Genomic DNA, 21,271 nt, shown 5'->3' on the forward strand with positions numbered 1-21,271 from the left:
TTATGAGACAAACCCTGGAGCGATGCGACCACAAACAACACACCACGGTACTCCTTTATTCACAACTGTGAGTTTAATTCACGTTAATTGAAAACCTTCGTCGAGAAACAAGGATTTGTTTTGTTTATTATTATTACTATTACGTCATCCTTAAATTCCCTAATATGTTATATTATTTAAGGGTATAAGTTATATACAAAATAAACACGATACTAGGCTGCTCCAGGGTTATGGTTAAGGTAATTAATGCAGGTATTCAAACCTGTTCTCTGATGATGCAGGTGTGTGTGTGTGTGTGTGTGTGTGTGTGTGTGTGTGTGTGTGTGTGTGTGTGTGTGTGTGTGTGTGTGTGTGTGTGTGTGTGTGTGTGTGTGTGTGTGTGCTAAACCTCACTTTAGACAGATTATTATTAAAGTACAAGCAGCAGAATGAGGATCAATTATCGGTGCCTCTAAGTTTAATGAAATTACATTAAAATTCACAACATTAAAAGAATAGAAGTGAATAAATATGAAGTGTGTACACATTATAAAACCAGTCTCTAAAATAAAAGAGCGTAATTCACAACAATATAAGAATAAAGATTAATAGATGAGAGCAATATGAATAAAATAAACTAAAAGCAGCTCCTAAATAAAGTCATGTGGTTGATATTAAAACATTGATTTCAAGAATCGTTCGGTGGGAAAATACTGCTGTTCAGTGAATGCAGCAACAATAATAACAACTTAAAATAAGACTTTTAATACTTCGACTACTGGTTTCACTTCCATTTCCATGCAGTATTCCTCCGTGTACTTTTCCTGCAGAACTGGATTCATGTTAGTATGTATGTATCGCACAGCGCCCCCTGCTGGTTGCCTCTGGGATGATTTCTTTGTGGCTCATTTTTGCAGAAATCCAGAAAGTAGTTAACTACATTTACTATATCTTTTGAAATGTTTCTGGATATTTTTCATCCTTTATTTTAACATATTTTCAGGACTTTTTTCACATGTATTTTTTCATTAATAACCACATTTATTGATCAATAATTACAACATGTGTTTCTAATTTAATGCCTGTCCTTTAACTACGATCAATTCCAGCTGTACGGAAGATTTGACTTTATAATGTTGCAGCCCAAATATACCATGGTACACCGCTCTGGCCTTAACAAGGTCACCTGCTTTTATTCATGAATGATTATTTATTTGCTTTGGTTATAGTACGCTCGTTTGTCTTGCATTGAAGGAGAAACAACAGGTGGATTTCAAACTCATTTTATTTCAATACAGTTGATTGTAAAACCATCTCTCAGTTATTATCAGAAACAAGCTGCAGGAGTGTGTCTGTGAGAGGATGTGTTTTCTAGTATGAGAAGAGTGTCAGTAAAGCAACATGCATTCAATTACGAGATTTAGATGGTTAAAACAGAGAGAGCAGATCGTCAGGGTTAACGAGGGGACAGCAGATCCTCAGGGTTAACGAGGTGACGGCAGATCGTCAGGGTTAACGAGGGGACGGCAGATCGTCAGGGTTAACGAGGGGACAGCAGATCGTCAAGGTTAACGAGGGGACGGCAGATCGTCAAGGTTAACGAGGGGACGGCAGATCGTCAGGGTTAACGAGGGGACAGCAGATCGTCAAGGTTAACGAGGGGACAGCAGATCGTCAGGGTTAACGAGGTGAGGATGGAAAATGCTTCAGATTAAATCAAAGATCTTCTCTTCTCTGGACGACTGCAGTTTCCGACTGTGAGAGAGAACAGAATAAAGGAAATTCATTCAAATGTACATAAAAACATCTGGATTCATGTAGAGTCCTAAACCCTGACATGACTCAGCATTATAAGTCCTAAACCCTGACATGACTCAGCATTATGAGTCCTGCACCCTGAAACGAGTCAGCATTATGAGTCCTGCACCCTGAAACGAGTCAGCATTATGAGTCCTGCACCCTGACACGAGTCAGCATTATAAGTCCTAAACCCTGACATGACTCAGCATTATGAGTCCTGCACCCTGACATGACTCAGCATTATAAGTCCTAAACCCTGACATGACTCAGCATTATGAGTCCTAAACCCTGACATGACTCAGCATTATGAGTCCTGCACCCTGACATGACTCAGCATTATAAGTCCTAAACCCTGACATGACTCAGCATTATGAGTCCTAAACCCTGACATGAGTCAGCATTATGAGTCCTAAACCCTGACATGACTCAGCATTATAAGTCCTAAACCCTGACATGACTCAGCATTATGAGTCCTAAACCCTGACATGACTCAGCATTATGAGTCCTAAACCCTGACATGACTCAGCATTATAAGTCTTAAACCCTGACATGACTCAGCATTATGAGTCCTAAACCCTGACATGACTCAGCATTATGAGTCCTAAACCCTGACATGACTCAGCATTATGAGTCTTAAACCCTGACATGACTCAGCATTATGAGTCTTAAACCCTGACATGACTCAGCATTATGAGTCTTAAACCCTGACATGACTCAGCATTATGAGTCTTAAACCCTGACATGACTCAGCATTATGAGTCTTAAACCCTGACATGACTCAGCATTATGAGTCCTAAACCCTGACATGACTCAGCATTATGAGTCTTAAACCCTGACATGACTCAGCATTATGAGTCTTAAACCCTGACATGACTCAGCATTATGAGTCCTAAACCCTGACATGACTCAGCATTATGAGTCTTAAACCCTGACATGACTCAGCATTATGAGTCCTAAACCCTGACATGACTCAGCATTATGAGTCTTAAACCCTGACATGACTCAGCATTATGAGTCCTAAACCCTGACATGACTCAGCATTATGAGTCTTAAACCCTGACATGACTCAGCATTATGAGTCCTAAACCCTGACATGACTCAGCATTATGAGTCTTAAACCCTGACATGACTCAGCATTATAAGTCCTAAACCCTGACATGACTCAGCATTATAAGTCTTAAACCCTGACATGACTCAGCATTATGAGTCCTAAACCCTGACATGACTCAGCATTATGAGTCTTAAACCCTGACATGACTCAGCATTATGAGTCCTAAACCCTGACATGACTCAGCATTATGAGTCTTAAACCCTGACATGAGTCAGCATTATGAGTCCTAAACCCTGACATGACTCAGCATTATAAGTCCTAAACCCTGACATGACTCAGCATTATGAGTCCTAAACCCTGACATGACTCAGCATTATGAGTCCTAAACCCTGACATGACTCAGCATTATAAGTCTTAAACCCTGACATGACTCAGCATTATGAGTCCTAAACCCTGACATGACTCAGCATTATGAGTCCTAAACCCTGACATGACTCAGCATTATGAGTCTTAAACCCTGACATGACTCAGCATTATGAGTCCTAAACCCTGACATGACTCAGCATTATGAGTCTTAAACCCTGACATGACTCAGCATTATGAGTCCTAAACCCTGACATGACTCAGCATTATGAGTCCTAAACCCTGACATGACTCAGCATTATGAGTCTTAAACCCTGACATGACTCAGCATTATGAGTCCTAAACCCTGACATGACTCAGCATTATGAGTCTTAAACCCTGACATGACTCAGCATTATGAGTCTTAAACCCTGACATGACTCAGCATTATGAGTCTTAAACCCTGACATGACTCAGCATTATGAGTCCTAAACCCTGACATGACTCAGCATTATGAGTCTTAAACCCTGACATGACTCAGCATTATGAGTCTTAAACCCTGACATGACTCAGCATTATGAGTCCTAAACCCTGACATGACTCAGCATTATGAGTCCTAAACCCTGACATGACTCAGCATTATAAGTCTTAAACCCTGACATGACTCAGCATTATGAGTCCTAAACCCTGACATGACTCAGCATTATGAGTCCTAAACCCTGACATGACTCAGCATTATGAGTCTTAAACCCTGACATGACTCAGCATTATGAGTCCTAAACCCTGACATGACTCAGCATTATGAGTCTTAAACCCTGACATGACTCAGCATCACTTCCTGTCCTCTGGTCTGGAGGTCAATGGTTTTCTGAATGTGTTTTTGGTTGTTATCCTGAAGTCAGGTCTGTGGTTAACACGAGCTGAAGAGGTCTTAAGGATAAAATACTTACTTCAGTGAATGGTCACTTCCTCACCTACTGAGCCTCCTGATCTTCAGCTTGGGTTTTCTGGAGGTCGGTCTGCAGGAGCAGAGATAATATGACTCAAACCAAGAATACAAATGTTTATTTGATAAACAATAACATTCATCATAGATTATTACCAATGATCAGCCAGTATATAAAGCTGTAATAAATAACACATCTTCATTTAATCAAGCTTCCCCAAACACATTAAACATTTAGAAAGGAAAATAGTTCAATTTAAAACATGATTATAATTACTATTAAACTGACTCTCTAATTAGTATTTTTTTCAGCCATTTACTGTTACTTCATATATTCACAGTTTGCAGTTGTTTTTGTAAAACGCGGTTAGTGTCATGATCTGAAATATTTCTGTAGAGAAGCAGATGGAGCTAAAGCAGAAAAGAAAACGATGTTAGTTATTATCAATGTTTTCTATAAATCCTGCTGCAACTTAAGCCCTAAAACATAACTCCAAACCAGTCGAGTTACAGAAATCCTCATGGAATAAATGAACACTTCCGAGACACACGTTTGAAATGAGATCTAACAGGATGAGATTGTTGTTGGTAAAGTAGGAAGGACATGAGGGACATTTATTCTGAGCTCTGCATTCTCACTTTGATCTCAGAATTCAGAACAAACAGAAGTCCTTTGTTTTTCCTCCTGGAATTTTCTCTGAAAATCACATCATTCAGATTCCTTTCTGTATTTGTATTAATGACTGAAATTCGTTTTCCTTTCTTCTGAGATTTTGAGTTTTTCTGAAAATCTCAAAGTTCAGATTTCTTTCTGATTGTTTTACCTTTACCTTTTGAAACCTTTTTTTCTGAAAAACTGGAAAATATTTATAGATTTTCCAGTTTTTATTTCTGAAAATCTTAAAAGTCAGAGTTTAGATTTTCTCTCAGAATAAAAAAAATCACTTTTGGTCAGATCTCAGAAATATTTTCAAACATGACCCTAATCCTCTTCCGTAGTTATAAAGGTGTGATCAGGGTATTGACGGATATTTAAGGATTTTTTGGGGGGGATTTTTCTTCAAACAACATACCATGCACCTCTCTACACTAACGTAATAGTGCATATACTGATCGCACGGGGAGAAGTTGGTAATGTCCTGAGGAAAATGATGTGTTAATAATTATGAGATTTAAGTTTCCCAGAAAAGTAGTAAAAACACTCAAAGACTTTTTGGCGCAAATAAGTGAACTAGGTTCTAATTACCCAGAAAAAAAGGTTTATAAAGTTAAAAACATTTGTTGTCAGATTAACGAAGCTGTGAGTTCTGAGAGCGAATCGAAGTTCATCAGCCAATGAGCTTCATGCCATGCAATCACCCCTCGACCAATTAGGCACCTCCACAGACACTTCTCCCGCCTCCTCCTGTTCTCAGCCAGTCAGAGGAAAATAAAAGACATCAACACCTTTTGTTGTTTTGCACATATAATAATTGTTCTGCTATTTTCCCTCAAAGGCATTTTATGTTATTTTTTTAAAATAATAGTTTATTTAGTTTTATTTGATTACAGAATTTAAAACAGAGATATCATTTCGGGACAGAAATTCAACGAAGTAAAAAATAAGTAGAAATAAAAACATTGAATAAATATAATCATTTACACTTTAATTATAAAAAGACTTTTTAAAATACCAGAATAAGATTATACATTTCTGGATTTACAGAAATAAAAGTCATGTAATCTTTTCAGATTTAAATATGTTCTTTTGTTGCCTTAATTCGAACCATAAAATGTACAAAGTAAAGGGGAAACGGATATAAAAACAACAGTTAAATTAACTACCATTCAAATAAAGAATCACACGTTAATAGATCCCTTGATTTTCAGAATAAAAGCCCTCACCGTGCAGATGAAGCCGCTTGCCACCGCCGCGTTCTCCACACCCTCCACCGCCACCGCCGCCACCTCGTTAGCGCCGGTCACCGCCGTGTCAGCGACGACGTTAGCCTGCTCGTTAGACTTCTGCGCCACTGGGTAACAATTATTATATTAATAACAGAAAGAACATCATTTCTTTATCATTATTCTATAAACACACAGAAGTTCTGCAGACAAACAGAGTTAGTGTTCACTGGAAAATACAAGCACAGATTACGATTGGCTTTAACTTCAACCCGACCTCAGTTAGAACTACTCAGCGTCTGTAAGGTTTTTATGAAAGTTATTTACCTGTGTTTACACCGGTCACCACTCCCTCCATCGTCTTGTTTCCTGGAAGAAGAGGGAGAGGACTCTTTAAAGTAGAGACACTACATACTGATATACACCTGAACATCAGCAGGAGAGGACTCTTTAAAGTAGAGACTCTACATACTGATATACACCTGAACATCAGCAGGAGAGGACTCTTTAAAGTAGAGACACTACATACTGATATACACCTGAACATCAGCAGGAGAGGACTCTTTAAAGTAGAGACACTACATACTGATATACACCTGAACATCAGCAGGAGAGGACTCTTTAAAGTAGAGACACTACATACTGATATACACCTGAACATCAGCAGGAGAGGACTCTTTAAAGTAGAGACTCTACATACTGATATACACCTGAACATCAGCAGGAGAGGACTCTTTAAAGTAGAGACTCTATATACTGATATACACCTGAACATCAGCAGGAGAGGACTCTTTAAAGTAGAGACACTACATACTGATATACACCTGAACATCAACAGGAGAGGACTCTTTAAAGTAGAGACACTACATACTGATATACACCTGAACATCAGCAGGAGAGGACTCTTTAAAGTAGAGACACTACATACTGATATACACCTGAACATCAGCAGGAGAGGACTCTTTAAAGTAGTGACACTACATACCGATATACACCTGAACATCAGCAGGAGAGGACTCTTTAAAGTAGAGACACTACATACTGATACACACCTGAACATCAGCAGAGAGGACTCTTTAAAGTAGAGACGCTACATACTGATACACACCTGAACATCAGCAGGAGAGGACTCTTTAAAGTAGAGACACTACATACTGATATACACCTGAACATCAGCAGAGAGGACTCTTTAAAGTAGAGACGCTACATACTGATACACACCTGAACATCAGCAGGAGAGGACTCTTTAAAGTAGAGACACTACATACTGATATACACCTGAACATCAGCAGGAGAGGACTCTTTAAAGTAGAGACACTATTCACTGATACACACCTGAACATCAGCAGGAGAGGACTCTTTAAAGTAGAGACACTACATACTGATATACACCTGAACATCAGCAGGAGAGGACTCTTTAAAGTAGAGACTCTATATACTGATACACACCTGAACATCAGCAGGAGAGGACTCTTTAAAGTAGAGACTCTACATACTGATGTACACCTGAATATCAGCAGGAGAGGACTCTTTAAAGTAGAGACTCTACAAACTGATATACACCTGAACATCAGCAGGAGAGGACTCTTTAAAGTAGAGACTCTACATACTGACATACACCTGAACATCAGCAGGAGAGGACTCTTTAAAGTAGAGACACTACATACTGATATACACCTGAACATCAGCAGGAGAGGACTCTTTAAAGTAGAGACACTACATACTGATATACACCTGAACATCAGCAGGAGAGGACTCTTTAAAGTAGAGACACTACATACTGATATACACCTGAACATCAGCAGGAGAGGACTCTTTAAAGTAGAGACGCTCCACACTGATATACACCTGAACATCAGCAGGAGAGGACTCTTTAAAGTAGAGACGCTCCACACTGATAGGAGAGGACTCTTTAAAGTAGAGACGCTCCACACTGATAGGAGAGGACTCTTTAAAGTAGAGACGCTGTGTGACCTGGTTTCTTCTCTCTGAATTATTGATCCTGTTTGAAGCTGCTCGCTCTCTCCTGATCTGTTTCCTCACAAAGCAGGTCCAGTTTCAGTTTTCTGAGAAGTGTACAGATCAAACTATAACCAGACCTGATGCATAATGAATCTGCGGGTCTCCTCTAATGGATGTGATGTCTTAATGTCTATCAGAGCGTTTATAACCAATCAGCAGCCAGCAGTTGTTGATGGGAAGTCAGAGGACACAGATCTGCCGGGAAGAGAAACCACAGCGTACTTCTTGTAGTCGCTTTGGATAAAAGCTTCGGCTAAATGTGAAGGAACAGAGACCACGAACCAACGCACAAACATATACAAAACCTCACAAAGCAATCCAATGTTTCTCTTTGTAAATCTTAAAGTTTTTTGTGTTGTTTGAAACTTTGGAAATACGTTTGCCAGATGCACATGTACGAAGAGATGAGAAACAAATGACTGACTCTGGAAAGGATCGCTGTGACGTTAATAACACCAGTGATTTCCACTTTCACCAACATCAGATAGAGAGCTGCAGGAGTGAGTCCTGAACCCTGACGTGACTCAGCATCACTTCCTGTCCCCTGGTCCAGAGGCCAATGGTTTTCTGAGTTTGTTTTTGATCATGGGACCAACACAGAAATACCACGTCAGGCAGGACTCTGTAAGGCGTTTCTAAGTCGTAAGGAGCTGATCAGACACATAACCTCTGAATCCAGAGAGGGTAGATGACCCTCAGCTGCTGGACTCGATGCCCTGTGACCCCATCAGGGATCTGGACCTGTGGGTTCGGATCCAAAGACGCGCTGTGTTCCTGTTGGTTTCTCCTGGTGGGCGCCGTGTGACACAGACTCTTTGTCTGAGGAACAAACTGAAGCTCTGTGCTCCCTAACAGGAAGGCACACTATAACCAGATATGATGCATATTTCATGAGTCTGCAGGTTTGATCTCCTCTAATGGACGAATGTCCTACTCTTTATCTCTTATCGACGCAATTATAATCAATGAGCAATCAAAGCGTCTTCATCTGAGGACAATGTTCACTTTGTTGATGGGAATAGGAGGGGCTCCTCTGGTCTGCAGCAGTAACATCTATACAGGTTTCCAAATGTCTGGGAAGAGATTCATCCTCCAGAGGTTCAAAACGTCCACGCTGAGCATTTGCGAAGAGATTTAAAACGTCTGTAAAGACATGTTTAATGTCAACACAGAGATGTTAAACTCCTACAGGGAGATAGAAAGGGAAGTGATTAAAGCGGACAGTGAAGCCCTCCTCAGGGTCAGTTCACTGTCTGTGATCGCAGTGGGACAAACCTGCTCTGAACTCTCTGGGTCATACTGTTTCATCAGACGTCCCCTCACACAGTTTCCTCAGTCATGATGCAATGCTGATCTTGAACCTAAGCTCTGTGTCACGGTTTGAATTAAGCTAACAGGTGCTGATGCTAACTCACCCTCACATTATCTGGTGGATAAATGGATTCAAAACGTCTTTGTTGTTTTCAGTTTGAGCTGTGAAGACGTATGTGTTGGGTGTAACACGTTACAAAAGTAAGGAGGTACAGTAATGCATTACTCCTTACTGTAACGCAGTAATATAACGCAGTACTTCTGAAATGTGGGTAATATAATACCTGTTACCTCTCAGTAACAGTTACATCACATTTTAAATGATGTGGTGTTTAGTTTGTAAGAACTCACAAACATCACGAGACATTCCGACACCAGAGAAACAACTGCAGGTAGAATAGTAACTCAGTGAGCCGGTTTCCTATTGGTTCAGAGGGCTGCAGGAACAGTCTCACCATGCAGAGCTGCAGGCTCACCATGCAGAGCTGCAGGCTCACCATGCAGAGCTGCAGACTCACCATGCAGAGCTGCAGACTCACCATGCAGAGCTGCAGGCTGAAGCAACAGAAGGTCTCTCTCTCTGGGTCTGCTGCTTGAACCCAGAGACCTTCAGAGGCCTCGTGGCAGAGTGTTGAAGATCTGCAGCCTCTGTCCTCTGTGGAATCTCCGGCTTTTAGAAAGCTTGTCAGCCAAATCCCCGTTAACACACCAATGACCAGATGAGCTAACGCTGCATAGTACGCCCTGAAGTGTAAGTCGAAACGACATTCCACAGAACACTACAACATTTGAAAGGGTACGGAAAGGGTATTCCTTTAGGGAGAACCCTCATTGTTTGTGATTGGACAGAGCTAGCCGGGGAAACACTGCTGTGATTGGTTGTTTCACAGCGCTACGTCTTTCCTGTTTGGCACCCAGCTGTGCCTGCACACATTTTAAACTGAGTTGGAAAAAATAGAAGAAGAGATGAAAATCTTAAGGGAATACTTGAACAAAGGTTATACATATGAAGGAATCCTCGACATTCTGTCAACCCATCACGACATCAACATGTCCCTTAGAACAGCCACGGTCCGGCACTGCAGCTCGGTACCGGACCAAGGGACACACAAAAACACACATCAACACGTCAATACCATAGGTCAAGGCGCTCGTCTCATTCACGTGAGATGTGTGTGTGTGTGTGTGTGTGTGTTTGTCTGCCGGACACCAGTACTCGTTTCAAGAAGATGTTCTGATGGTGATCTTAGCAGCGGAGCTCATGAAATGTGACCGACGCCTGATGATTGCGATGTGATTGGGTGTTTCTCGTCACTTCACAAGCGATGCCGGTTCTGCTGGAAACTACTTTCAACAAGGACGCAGCCACAACTGGCGCCTTATGGTTGTGTTAATGTTCCTCAGAAAAAAAGTGCTACATGTTGGGCTGTAAAGGAACTACAGCACGGTCACATGACTTCACGTCACCACCGCTAAGCTAAAGGAGGCTAATGTTGGGCTATAAAGGAACTACAGCACGGTCACATGACTTCACGTCTCCACCGCTAAGCTAAAGGAGGCTAATGTTGGGCTATAAAGGAACTACAGCACGGTCACATGACTTCACCTCACCACAGCTAAGCTAAAGGAGGCTAATGTTGGGCTATAAAGGAACTACAGCACGGTCACATGACTTCACGTCTCCACCGCTAAGCTAAAGGAGGCTAATGTTGGGCTATAAAGGAACTACAGCACGGTCACATGACTTCACGTCACCACCGCTAAGCTAAAGGAGGCTAATGTTGGGCTATAAAGGAACTACAGCACGGTCACATGACTTCAAGTCTCCACCGCTAAGCTAAAGGAGGCTAATGTTGGGCTATAAAGGAACTACAGCACGGTCACATGACTTCACGTCTCCACCGCTAAGCTAAAGGAGGCTAATGTTGGGCTATAAAGGAACTACAGCACGGTCACATGACTTCACCTCCAGGGCTGGACTGGCTATCTGGCGTACCGGGCAAATCCCGCCAGGCCCTCCAACGTTTTGGGCCTTCCCAGGGCCGGAAACAAAACATACATTATATATATTATATTTTTTATTGATTGCGACGGTAAAAACATGACACATCGTGGCCCATTGGATGCTTCTCTTGAGGCACATTTGGCTAGTCCAATGAAATTCCTTGGTTCTCGAAGGCCCGCCCCTCCCTAGAGGGAGCCCTCACTTGCTCACCTCGCCTCTGCTTTCTGTCTCCCTCAGGGTATCATCAGAGCACCAATTGCAGTTCTCTTTCTTTCCTTTGCCTGTCTTTGCATCTCTCTTTCTCTCTCTCTCCCTCCCTCTCTCTCTCTCTCTCTCTCTCTCTCTCTCTCACACGTAAGTCTTATTTCTAATTGTGTATATAGTATATATTTCAATAAACCATAAAAAAGACATCTCTAGCAGCGTTTCTTTGTCAAACACTTCATGAAACGGACATTTTGACACGGTGACCATCTCCCCCAAGAAGAAGATTTTTGTGAGTAGTGAATTTTTTCATGTGGGCTCTTTAATGTAGGCTGATGCACTTCATTTCAATTGTTGAAACTGCACAAACATACAATCTTCTTTAGTATATGCTTCCAGACATCGTATATAGGCCTCTCTCTCTCTCTCGCTCTCTCTCTCTCTCTCTCTCTCTCTCTCTCTCTCTCTCTCTCTCTCTCTCTCTCTCTCTCTCTCTCTCTCTCTCTCTCTCTCTCTCTCTCTCTCTCTCTCTCTGTGTGTATATATATATATATTAAAAAAAATGGCGCTTGGCCCTTGGGTGATCAAAAGTGCCCGGGCCCTTTTCAGATGCCAGTCCAGCCCTGTTCACCTCACCACCGCTAAGCTAAAGGAGGCTAATGTTGGGCTATAAAGGAACTACAGCACGGTCACATGACTTCACGTCACCACCGCTAAGCTAAAGGAGGCTAACGTTGGGCTATAAAGGAACTACAGCACGGTCACATGACTTCACGTCTCCACCGCTAAGCTAAAGGAGGCTAATGTTGGGCTATAGAGGAACTACAGCACGGTCACATGATTTCACGTCTCCACCGCTAAGCTAAAGGAGGCTAATGTTGGGCTATAAAGGAACTACAGCACGGTCACATGACTTCACGTCTCCACCGCTAAGCTAAAGGAGGCTAATGTTGGGCTATAGAGGAACTACAGCACGGTCACATGACTTCACCTCACCACCGCTAAGCTAAAGGAGGCTAATGTTGGGCTATAAAGGAACTACAGCACGGTCACATGACTTCACGTCTCCACCGCTAAGCTAAAGGAGGCTAATGTTGGGCTATAAAGGAACTACAGCACGGTCACATGACTTCTCGTCTCCACCGCTAAGCTAAAGGAGGCTAATGTTGGGCTATAGAGGAACTACAGCACGGTCACATGACTTTACCTCACCACCGCTAACCTAAAGGCGGCTAACGTTGGGCTATAGAGGAACTACAGCATGGTCACATGACTTCACGTCACCACCGCTAAGCTAAACTTATCTTAACGCACGATGTCAGGATGATCCTCCCTCCTCTGCTTTTCTTTATACACCGCTCCCAGATTTGATATTTTCACGTTACCTTTTCCTGCCTTTATATTCATCTTTTATTCTACTCTTGTCTTCAAATACACTTCATCTTCAAATGAAATGCTTGTCAGAATTAATTGCATATTTCTCTCTCTGCAGGACTAATGACCCCCCCCCCTCTTTAAATACTAATATCTTCATGTTACATTTCACTTGTTCCTGCCTCTGTATTCCTCTCTCTCTGCATCTCCCAGCCTTCCCTTTCCTCTGCTCCACGATGTCAGGATGAATTGCATATCCCCCCCCCCCTGCTTATAAACCACTCCCAGATTTGATATTTTCACATGACATTTTGCCTTTTATTCATCTTTAAGTCTGTACTCTTTGTCTCTCTACACGTCAACATGTTCAGGATGAGTTTCACATTTATTTATTAAGATTCAGCTTCAGATGTCCTTCCTCGTGCTCCAAAAACTCCTAAACATCTTCAAAGTAGATCCACGCTGTCAGGATGAATGCCCCCCCGCTTTTCTTTAGAATCTAACATCTTCATGTTAGATTAGACTTTGTCCTGCTTTGTATTCCTCTCTCTCGTCTCTGCTCCAGATTCACTCCTTTAAACTGAGAGCCTGTCAGGATGATTCAGCTTCCTGTCTGAACCGTGCATCATTTAAACATCTTATTCCCCCCCCCCCTCCTCCATTTGACTGTATTTCTCTCCCTTTGTAAAATTTGTTTCTGAATTTCACTTTTCACCCATGCATGCCCCCCCACCTCACCGACATAGAAGACCCCCTCCTTGGTCTTGCTGGCGGCCTCGCCCATCCCGGCCTTGGTCTTCTCGGCGGCGGCCACCACGCCGTCCTTGGCCTTGGAGAAGCCTTTCATCAGAGAGTCCATGGTCCTGTCTGCTCGTCTGTCAGGGCTCTGCTGCTCTGAGGACCACAGAGGGAGGGGGGAGGTAACACAGGACCGTTGCCGTGCAGAGGGGAGTGGTCGGGGGAGGAAACAAGTGCACGAGAAACACTAATGAAGAAGGGGGGGGGTGTCCTGCACATTGCTGATGCAGGGAAACGACTACAGGGCGATCAGAAGGAATAAAAAGAACGGGACATTTTTTAGAAGTTATGAGAAAAAAACCCCAAAAACCAGAAATTAAACAGGAAATACTCAATCAAAATACACCAAGGCAAATGTCCCAAAAACATATAAATACAAATACATGAAATAAAAAAGTAAAATACCCAGAAATAAATCAAATATTATAGATGTATGAAAAGAAAGAAAAGAAGGGACGACACCTCGGAAAATATTCAGAATATATTAGAAAATATCCAAACAGATAACCAGTAAAGTCTGACACATGATAAACTCAGGGCAAGAACCGGGAAATAATCTGAAGAACAGACCAGATTAAAATCAGCAAGACATCGAGAAAGAATCAGAGAAACCGAATGACTCAGCACAACACACACACACACACACACACACACACACACACACACACACACACACACACACACACACACACACACACACACACACACACACACACACACACACACACACACACACACACCCTTGGCTCGTTCCCTGATTGGCTTACAGCTGGAGACTGGTTTATTTTTGGACTCCATTTCATTAATGTTCTCCAGCCTGGATCGGCAGAAACATTATGGGATGCTGTGGCGGTGGGAGCTGTCCGCATTGATCAATACTGACACACACACACACACACACACACACACACACACACACACACACACACACACACACACACACACACACACACAGTAATGTAAGCCTTATTGATCTATATGAATGCTTCTCTAATGGACGCACAAACTGGATCTGGAGATTCATAACCGAAAACTACATATCTCAGAAAAGTGATCACAACCGTTTCAGTGTAATTCCCCCCTGAAAAATACCTGGACGTGTGTTATATGTTGAAACATCAGTAACATTTATAAAATATCTTTACAATTATTAATACAAAAACGTTTAAAAAATCAAGAGAAGCTCCCAGAAAATAATCTGAAAATAATCTGAAGATATCTGAAGATATCTGAAGATATCTGAGAAACGTCAGGAAATTAATCAGAAGCTCAAAATATCACCAATCATTTCAGTCTAATTCCTCACTCACCTATTTTCTGACGTAGTATTTCTCAGTCACCTGGTAGCCACACCTTGCTTCTCTCTCACACTCATCAGCTAGTATATAGGCCTCCTTCACTCTCACCTCAGTACCAGATCGTACTTCGAACATGCACGCTTTTCCCGCATTACTTCCCAGATTGCTCTCCCGGCTTCAACACTGCCTGCCCTGGACCATTCTGCTTCGCCTGTTTCCTGCCCCTGCGTCTACCATCTTGCATACAGAACTTTACACAAATAAAGCTGGTAACCGACTTTTCCTGGTTTCCCGTGTGTTTCATGTTGGTTCTCAGCTAGTTCCTGACAGTAGCATCCCTAAAATAATCTGGGTCTTCCAATAGAAATGTAAATGAGATGTGTTAAAATATCTGAAGAGTATTAACAAACAATCTCATTTCAATGTCCAATGAGCATCTGACGACAAACACTGTTTATCTACAATGATCTTTAATTATTGAAATGGTTTACAGGAATCAGGCTCTGTGCTTGTTAATGGGATGTGGGTTTGCATTTTTAACGTTGGTTGGCTGTACTGAGACTTGTCTTGCTTGTTGCTGGCTATATCAAACATGTTGTGTTCATTAGTTGTGTGCTAGGCGTGTCAGAGTCATGTGACGTGTGCCTTTCCGTGTTTCAGATCCACTCTTTACAGAAGCTCGTTGCCCATAAACTACATGTCCCACAATTCATCTGTTTTGTGACATGCGCACTGAAGCGACTTCAGTCAGTGTCGCGTGAGGCAGTGACTGACAGTCGCAGCGGCACAGCGACACCAAACACGGAGCAAAGTCTGCTTCAGCAACCCAGACAAGACCAGAACCAGAACCAGTGGTGTAGTCTACGTGATACGCTGGTATACGCCGTATACCCACTAGAAAATGCCAGTGATTTCCGTATACCCTCTTAAAACTGAGCGATGATACGTAACAACATCATTTTGTGACTGCGCTTTCACGCTTTCGCCCCTTCTGTGTTAACACTTTTGGACGTCTGGGGCTTCCGTCGCCTGTCCTGTTGCTAAGCAACAGCCACACACTTCGTTCGGCTCTGACAAACCCCGCGTTTCTCTAACCGTTATCACCATTTGATCCGTCCACCATTCAAGTTCGCGGAGCGCTAAACAGGAAGCAAACATGAAACGAAAACAGACGACAATATTTCAATGTTTTCCGAAGTTTTCCCCTACTACCACTACAGAAGAAGAGCCAGGTCAGGCGGCTGTCCTAAAGGTGACAGAGAACGAGCCCGGCGCTACCGCAAAGTTACCCGGTAAGTGAAATGAGCATGGTTAGCATTAACGTAACTGTAGCAGGGGGTAGTTGGTTAGAACTAGCTAACTTGATCAACGTTAGTGTGGTGGATCAATGGAAGAGAAAGGGAGCGAGATACTGCGTGTGTGTGTGTGTGTGTGTGTGTGTGTGTGTGTGTGTGTGTGTGTGTGTGTGTGTGTGTGTGTGTGTGTGTGTGTGTTGTGCTAGGGAATTTAAGAACAGGCATCCTTGGTTCGAGTGGAGGGACAGAAACTTAGGTAAATGTCAGCACACATGCAAAGGACAGCTGATCCAAACAACAGAAATAATCAATGACTATGCAACTGAGAGTTAATTCATGGTCATGTTAAAAGTGCATTTAAAACCTTTGCACCATTTCATTACTATATGTTAGTCATCAGTAGTTGTCAAATAATTAGCTATTGAAAAAGTGGAACATTTTTCTCCTTTTATCTGCTGCATTTGTTAGCCATGATGTAAATATTGTAAGCAGTTTATTAAATACTTTTGAGTAAATCTTGGCTCTTTTCTGCAGATGTTATTGGTAAAAAATTATATTATGCTAATTAGTCATGGTTTGTTTATTTCCAGGTTGTGCTCTTTGCAGCGCTACAAAATCAACCGGTGTCCTCACAGAACAACGAGTGTCTATGTCTGAGGAGTGGGTGCACTTTAAGATCCAGTCCTCAGATTCAAGCAGATCAACATCTCTGGCCTCTCTGAGAAACAAGATTAGACGACATGAGACGTCCAGAGCACACAAAATAGCCCAGGAGTTCACGGAGAAGGGTGGACAGGATTTAGTTGGAAATTTGGTGAGCGCTGTATCAGAGTGTGTTTGCAGAGACAGATTCTGTATTCAGAACAGCATACTATCTTGCGAAGATGAACCAACCTTTTACTGACCATGATAGCTCATTGAGCTTCAGGAAAAAAATGGTGCCAACATGGGCACTAGTCTGCACTCAAGGTACAGTTCCACAAAAATTGTAGAACACATAGCAAAAGAGATGCAGAAAGAAATAGTTCACAGTATGTGACGTCTTCAAGCAAGTTGTCTGTTCTCATTGACGAGGCTACATCTATCAGCCACAAATCTGCAATGATTGTCAACTTGAAAGCCTCAGTGGATGGAGCTACTCCTGAATTTTTGTTCCTGGAGCTGGTTGAGCTGGAGAGCCAAAGGGCAAAGGATATAGAAGAAGCTCTGCTGAGCTGTTTGGACACTGCAGGCTTCACTGAAGAGTGGCTTCAAAAGAACTGGGTCTCATTTGTTTCTGATGGAGCCAGTGTCATGTTAGGCAAGAACTCTGGTGTGGCAACCAGGCTGAGAGCAAGGTACCCTGTCCTCTTCACATGGCACTGCATGAACCACCGTTTGGAACTGGCTGTATCTGATGCTGTGGATGAGGTTCAGGCAGTCAACCACTTCAAAGTGTTCCTAGAGAAGATCCACAATCTCTACAGTCAGTCCAATAAAAATTCACGAGAGCTTCTGGAAGCAGCACAAGAAGTGGGCTCGCAAGTCCTGAAAATTGGCAGAGTTTTAAGTATGCGATGGGTGGCCAGCAGTTTCCGTTCTGTAAAGGCTGTGTGGACATCATATGAAGCACTCAATAGACACTTTGAAAATGCTGCAGGCGACCAAACAAGAAGCAGCACAGAGAGACAAACTTATAGAGGCCTGGCACGTCGAATGTAAAGCAAGGAATTCCTGTGTGACCTCGGACTCATGTTTGATGCACTGTCTGAACTTGCAAACCTGTCTCAGCAACTCCAGGCCCATTCTGTCACACTCTTGAGAGCAGACCATCTTCTAAAGCACACCATCAGAGTGCTGGCATCATCAAAGATACCCAAGGAGAGAAATTAGAGGAGGCACTGACTGCACAAGCTTTGGGACATTTAGGATCGGTTCCCTTGGAGTCAAATGCAAAGCTCACACCAATCAATGCAAAACAATTCCTACAAAGTCTGATCAACAACTTGGAGAAGCGCCTCTCATTTGATGGTGAAATGCTTCATGATCTCAGTGTTCTGGATACAGGCAACTGGCCATCAACCCCTGGCATATGGCATGGTGAGGCACAAGTGAAACGACTCTGCAGGCGGTTCAATCTTGGTGAAGAGCAAGCAGTCAATGGTATGAGAGATTTCCTTGAGCACCCAGACAGTGAGCCTGAAAGCTTAAAGCCACTCATACAATGCATGAAGACCATCCCTGGCAGTGTGAAAGGGGCTTCAGTCTCATTAACAATATATGCACAGACAAGAGATCGACACTGTTGTTGTCAAATATAAGTAATTTGATGATGATCAGCATCAAGGGGCCCCCTGTAACACTTTTTGAGCCAAGGAAGTACGTCACAACATGCTGAGAAGCCATCGCTCTGCCACGCAAGCAAGGAGGCAATGCACACCTCAGATGCCTGAGTACAAACATATCTGGAAAGCTCTGTAGACTACCAGACTGTTTCTAGAAGTGTTCCATCCCTTTTTCAGGGCTTGTGGACTAACACAGTGAACCCAGTATGGACATGTTGAGTGCTTTTTCAACCTTCATTTATTGAGGTGAAGCTTATTTGTTCATTTGTTTCTTGTTTGAAGCTAATTTGTCTTGTAGCACTTCAAGGATGTTTGCTTGTTCATTTAAGCTGATACAGTACATAGTTTGACAATGATTTATGGAAGATAATAGGGCTGAACAAGTTTGAATAAATATCTAATGCATTGAAAAATATGTTTAAAATGATTATTTGTGCAGATCAATGTGAAACAAAGATTATTTTAAAGTGTAGAATATGAAGTGTGGGTCAGGTCTGTAGCATGACCATATTTATTGTATATTACTTGAAAATTGCAGTAGGCCATATTGAGGTTTTGATAAAAAATGTCGATTAATTTTTCAACCCTAGAAGATAAGGGGGCCTTTTCCATCATTGTTCATTCTTTTATCTGTTAATGTCACTGGCAGTTAAAAGTCACATACAAATGCTTATAATACATGTTGACACATAACCAGTCTCAAGATGCATACTCTATGCATTAGTGAGTGTGATGGTGTTCATGAGGTGTTGCTTTCGAGACAGGTGTCGCTCCGCGATGCGTCGCTCTAGGATGGATGAGTACAATTATTACAGTATACCCACTACAAAAAAGTAGACTACACCACTGTTCCCACCGAGTGACTCATCTTCATCACAAACGATCTTTGACTGTCCGCGTCATGACGTCAGACTCCTAGCGTCAGCTCGTATTTCCGGGTTTCAGAATAAAACGCATCCAGTCGAGGAAAAGTTTCCCCGTGCAGAGAACAGTATCTCAGGTGAGCGTCATGTGCTGTTTATCTTCTGCGCGAGGATAAGGCTGCAGGTCGGGTGGTGACTTGACTCTGTTTGAGTTAAACCTCAGTTTGAGTTCAGCTTCCTTCCGCAGGTAAACCCGTGTGAGTTCTCTCTGCGCATGCGCACTGTCTGTATTACCTGTAGTAATGTTCCAGTGAAAGTAGAAAGTACTCTCCTCTAAATGTACTTAAAGTAGCGACAGTAAAAGTAGTCATTGTCTGATTGGTCCATTTCAGAATAATATCTCTGATATGTTTTATAATGATTGATCATTAAAGTGTTCTCAGAGCTGGTAAAGGTGCAGCTAGTTTGAATGGCTTTGTATACTGCAGGGTAGCTGCTGGATGTACTGCAGGTGAACTACAGTCTGATTTAAGGGGTTATATTTGTTTTATGTGTTGATTTGTTTTTGTTTAAAAAGCAGTGAAATTTAACAAATCTCCAAACACTGTGAACCGGATCAGGGTCTGCGTGTGTTGGCTGCAGCAGGATGTCGACCACGTCTCAGAAACATCGGGACTTTGTGGGCGAGCCGATGGGCGACAAGTCTGTGATGGCGCTGTCCGGCATCGGGGAAATCCTCGGGAAGAAACTGGAGCAGCAGGGCTTCGACAAGGTCAGGAAACAGTCAGACACACTTAGAACTTCACTTTTTAATCCCCGGACAACTGTTCTTGTGCCAACTGTTAATAAAGCCCTTACCGTGGATGCCCTCTGCCCCCCAGGCCTTCGTGGTGCTGGGCCAGTTCCTGCTGCTGAAGAAGGACTCGGACATGTTCACGGAGTGGCTCAAGGACGCCAGCGGGGCCAACTCCCGCCAGGCCGGGTCCTGCGCTCAGTGTCTGCGCGAGTGGTGCGACGCCTTCCTCTGAGGCCCGGCGTTTTTATTCAGAGTTCATTAGTAGAACGTTTCAAATAAAAAGTGGTCTGATTATTGTGACGCATTAAATCCATTCAAATCTTGATTTATATTTTCCCTTCTTCTTTAAATTAGTATTTCCATTTCCTGCTACTTTATATTTCTACTCCAGTACATTGGTCCTCAGAGTTTCTACCTGTCCTTCATGTGTTGTTCGTAACGTCAGGAAATAAGACTCTGATCCGTCCTGACGACTGACGAGTTCTTCTGATTGAACTTCTGCTCTTCTGACTGAACATCAGACACTGCGGCCTCTCAAATCCACCAGGATTAAAAAGCTCAGATTGTCCTTTTTTTCATAATTCTGACTGGGCTCTGGTTTCAGACGGATGGTGAACAGATAACTTTACTTTTTTCTCAGAACTTGATTTATTTGTTCTTGAAATGTGACTTTTTTTCAAAAGCTCATTTATTTCCTCAGAATATTTTTTTTAATTAAGATTTTTATTTTCAGATTTGAAGTTTTTTCAAAATTTTGCTTTTTGTATGGATGGACGGATGGGTGGGCTCTGGTGTCAGACAGAGGGTGAGAAGAGGTGCTACAGCTCGGGCTGATGAGAACAACAAAGAGCTTTCAGAACATTAAATGTCCCTCACTTTAAAGGAAAGTCTTTTATGGCAGATTTTTCACAAACTCTCACAGAATTCATCTAAATGTTTTCTTTTGCAAAACCCGTCAAAACGGTTATTTTTTGGCTCA

General features: G+C 42.5%; 2 protein-coding genes across 10 annotated transcripts; one reads left to right on the forward strand and one right to left on the reverse strand.

Moving 5' to 3' along the window:
- Positions 1–1,246: 1,246 nt before the first annotated feature.
- On the reverse strand, positions 1,247–21,169 carry sncga (synuclein, gamma a). Of its 2 annotated transcripts, none has more exons than XM_063874749.1 (6): positions 20,355–21,169; positions 13,657–13,812; positions 6,330–6,371; positions 6,003–6,130; positions 4,123–4,191; positions 1,247–1,734 (listed from the first exon to the last, which is right to left on the reverse strand). In XM_063874749.1, exons 1-5 carry the CDS (start codon positions 20,425–20,427, stop codon positions 4,147–4,149), a joined length of 444 nt encoding a protein of 147 aa, XP_063730819.1. In that variant the 5' UTR covers positions 20,428–21,169; the 3' UTR covers positions 1,247–1,734; positions 4,123–4,146. The 2 variants fall into 2 exon arrangements, with proteins under 2 accessions (XP_063730819.1, XP_063730820.1); XM_063874750.1 differs by lacking the exon at positions 20,355–21,169 and adding an exon at positions 15,027–15,045.
- Positions 15,804–20,617, forward strand: LOC134858717 (barrier-to-autointegration factor-like). Of its 8 annotated transcripts, none has more exons than XM_063874753.1 (4): positions 15,804–16,306; positions 16,900–19,753; positions 20,117–20,268; positions 20,378–20,617. In XM_063874753.1, the coding sequence occupies exons 3-4, from the start codon at positions 20,143–20,145 to the stop codon at positions 20,522–20,524; spliced, it is 273 nt and encodes a 90-aa protein (XP_063730823.1). In that variant the 5' UTR covers positions 15,804–16,306; positions 16,900–19,753; positions 20,117–20,142; the 3' UTR covers positions 20,525–20,617. The 8 variants fall into 8 exon arrangements, with proteins under 8 accessions (XP_063730823.1, XP_063730825.1, XP_063730827.1 ...); XM_063874755.1 differs by having other exon boundaries at positions 16,900–19,743; positions 20,074–20,268; XM_063874757.1 differs by having other exon boundaries at positions 16,900–19,743; positions 20,077–20,268.
- Positions 21,170–21,271: the final 102 nt, after the last annotated feature.

Source organism: Eleginops maclovinus, chromosome 22 (assembly GCF_036324505.1).
Source record: "Eleginops maclovinus isolate JMC-PN-2008 ecotype Puerto Natales chromosome 22, JC_Emac_rtc_rv5, whole genome shotgun sequence".
NCBI lineage: Eukaryota > Metazoa > Chordata > Actinopteri > Perciformes > Eleginopidae > Eleginops > Eleginops maclovinus.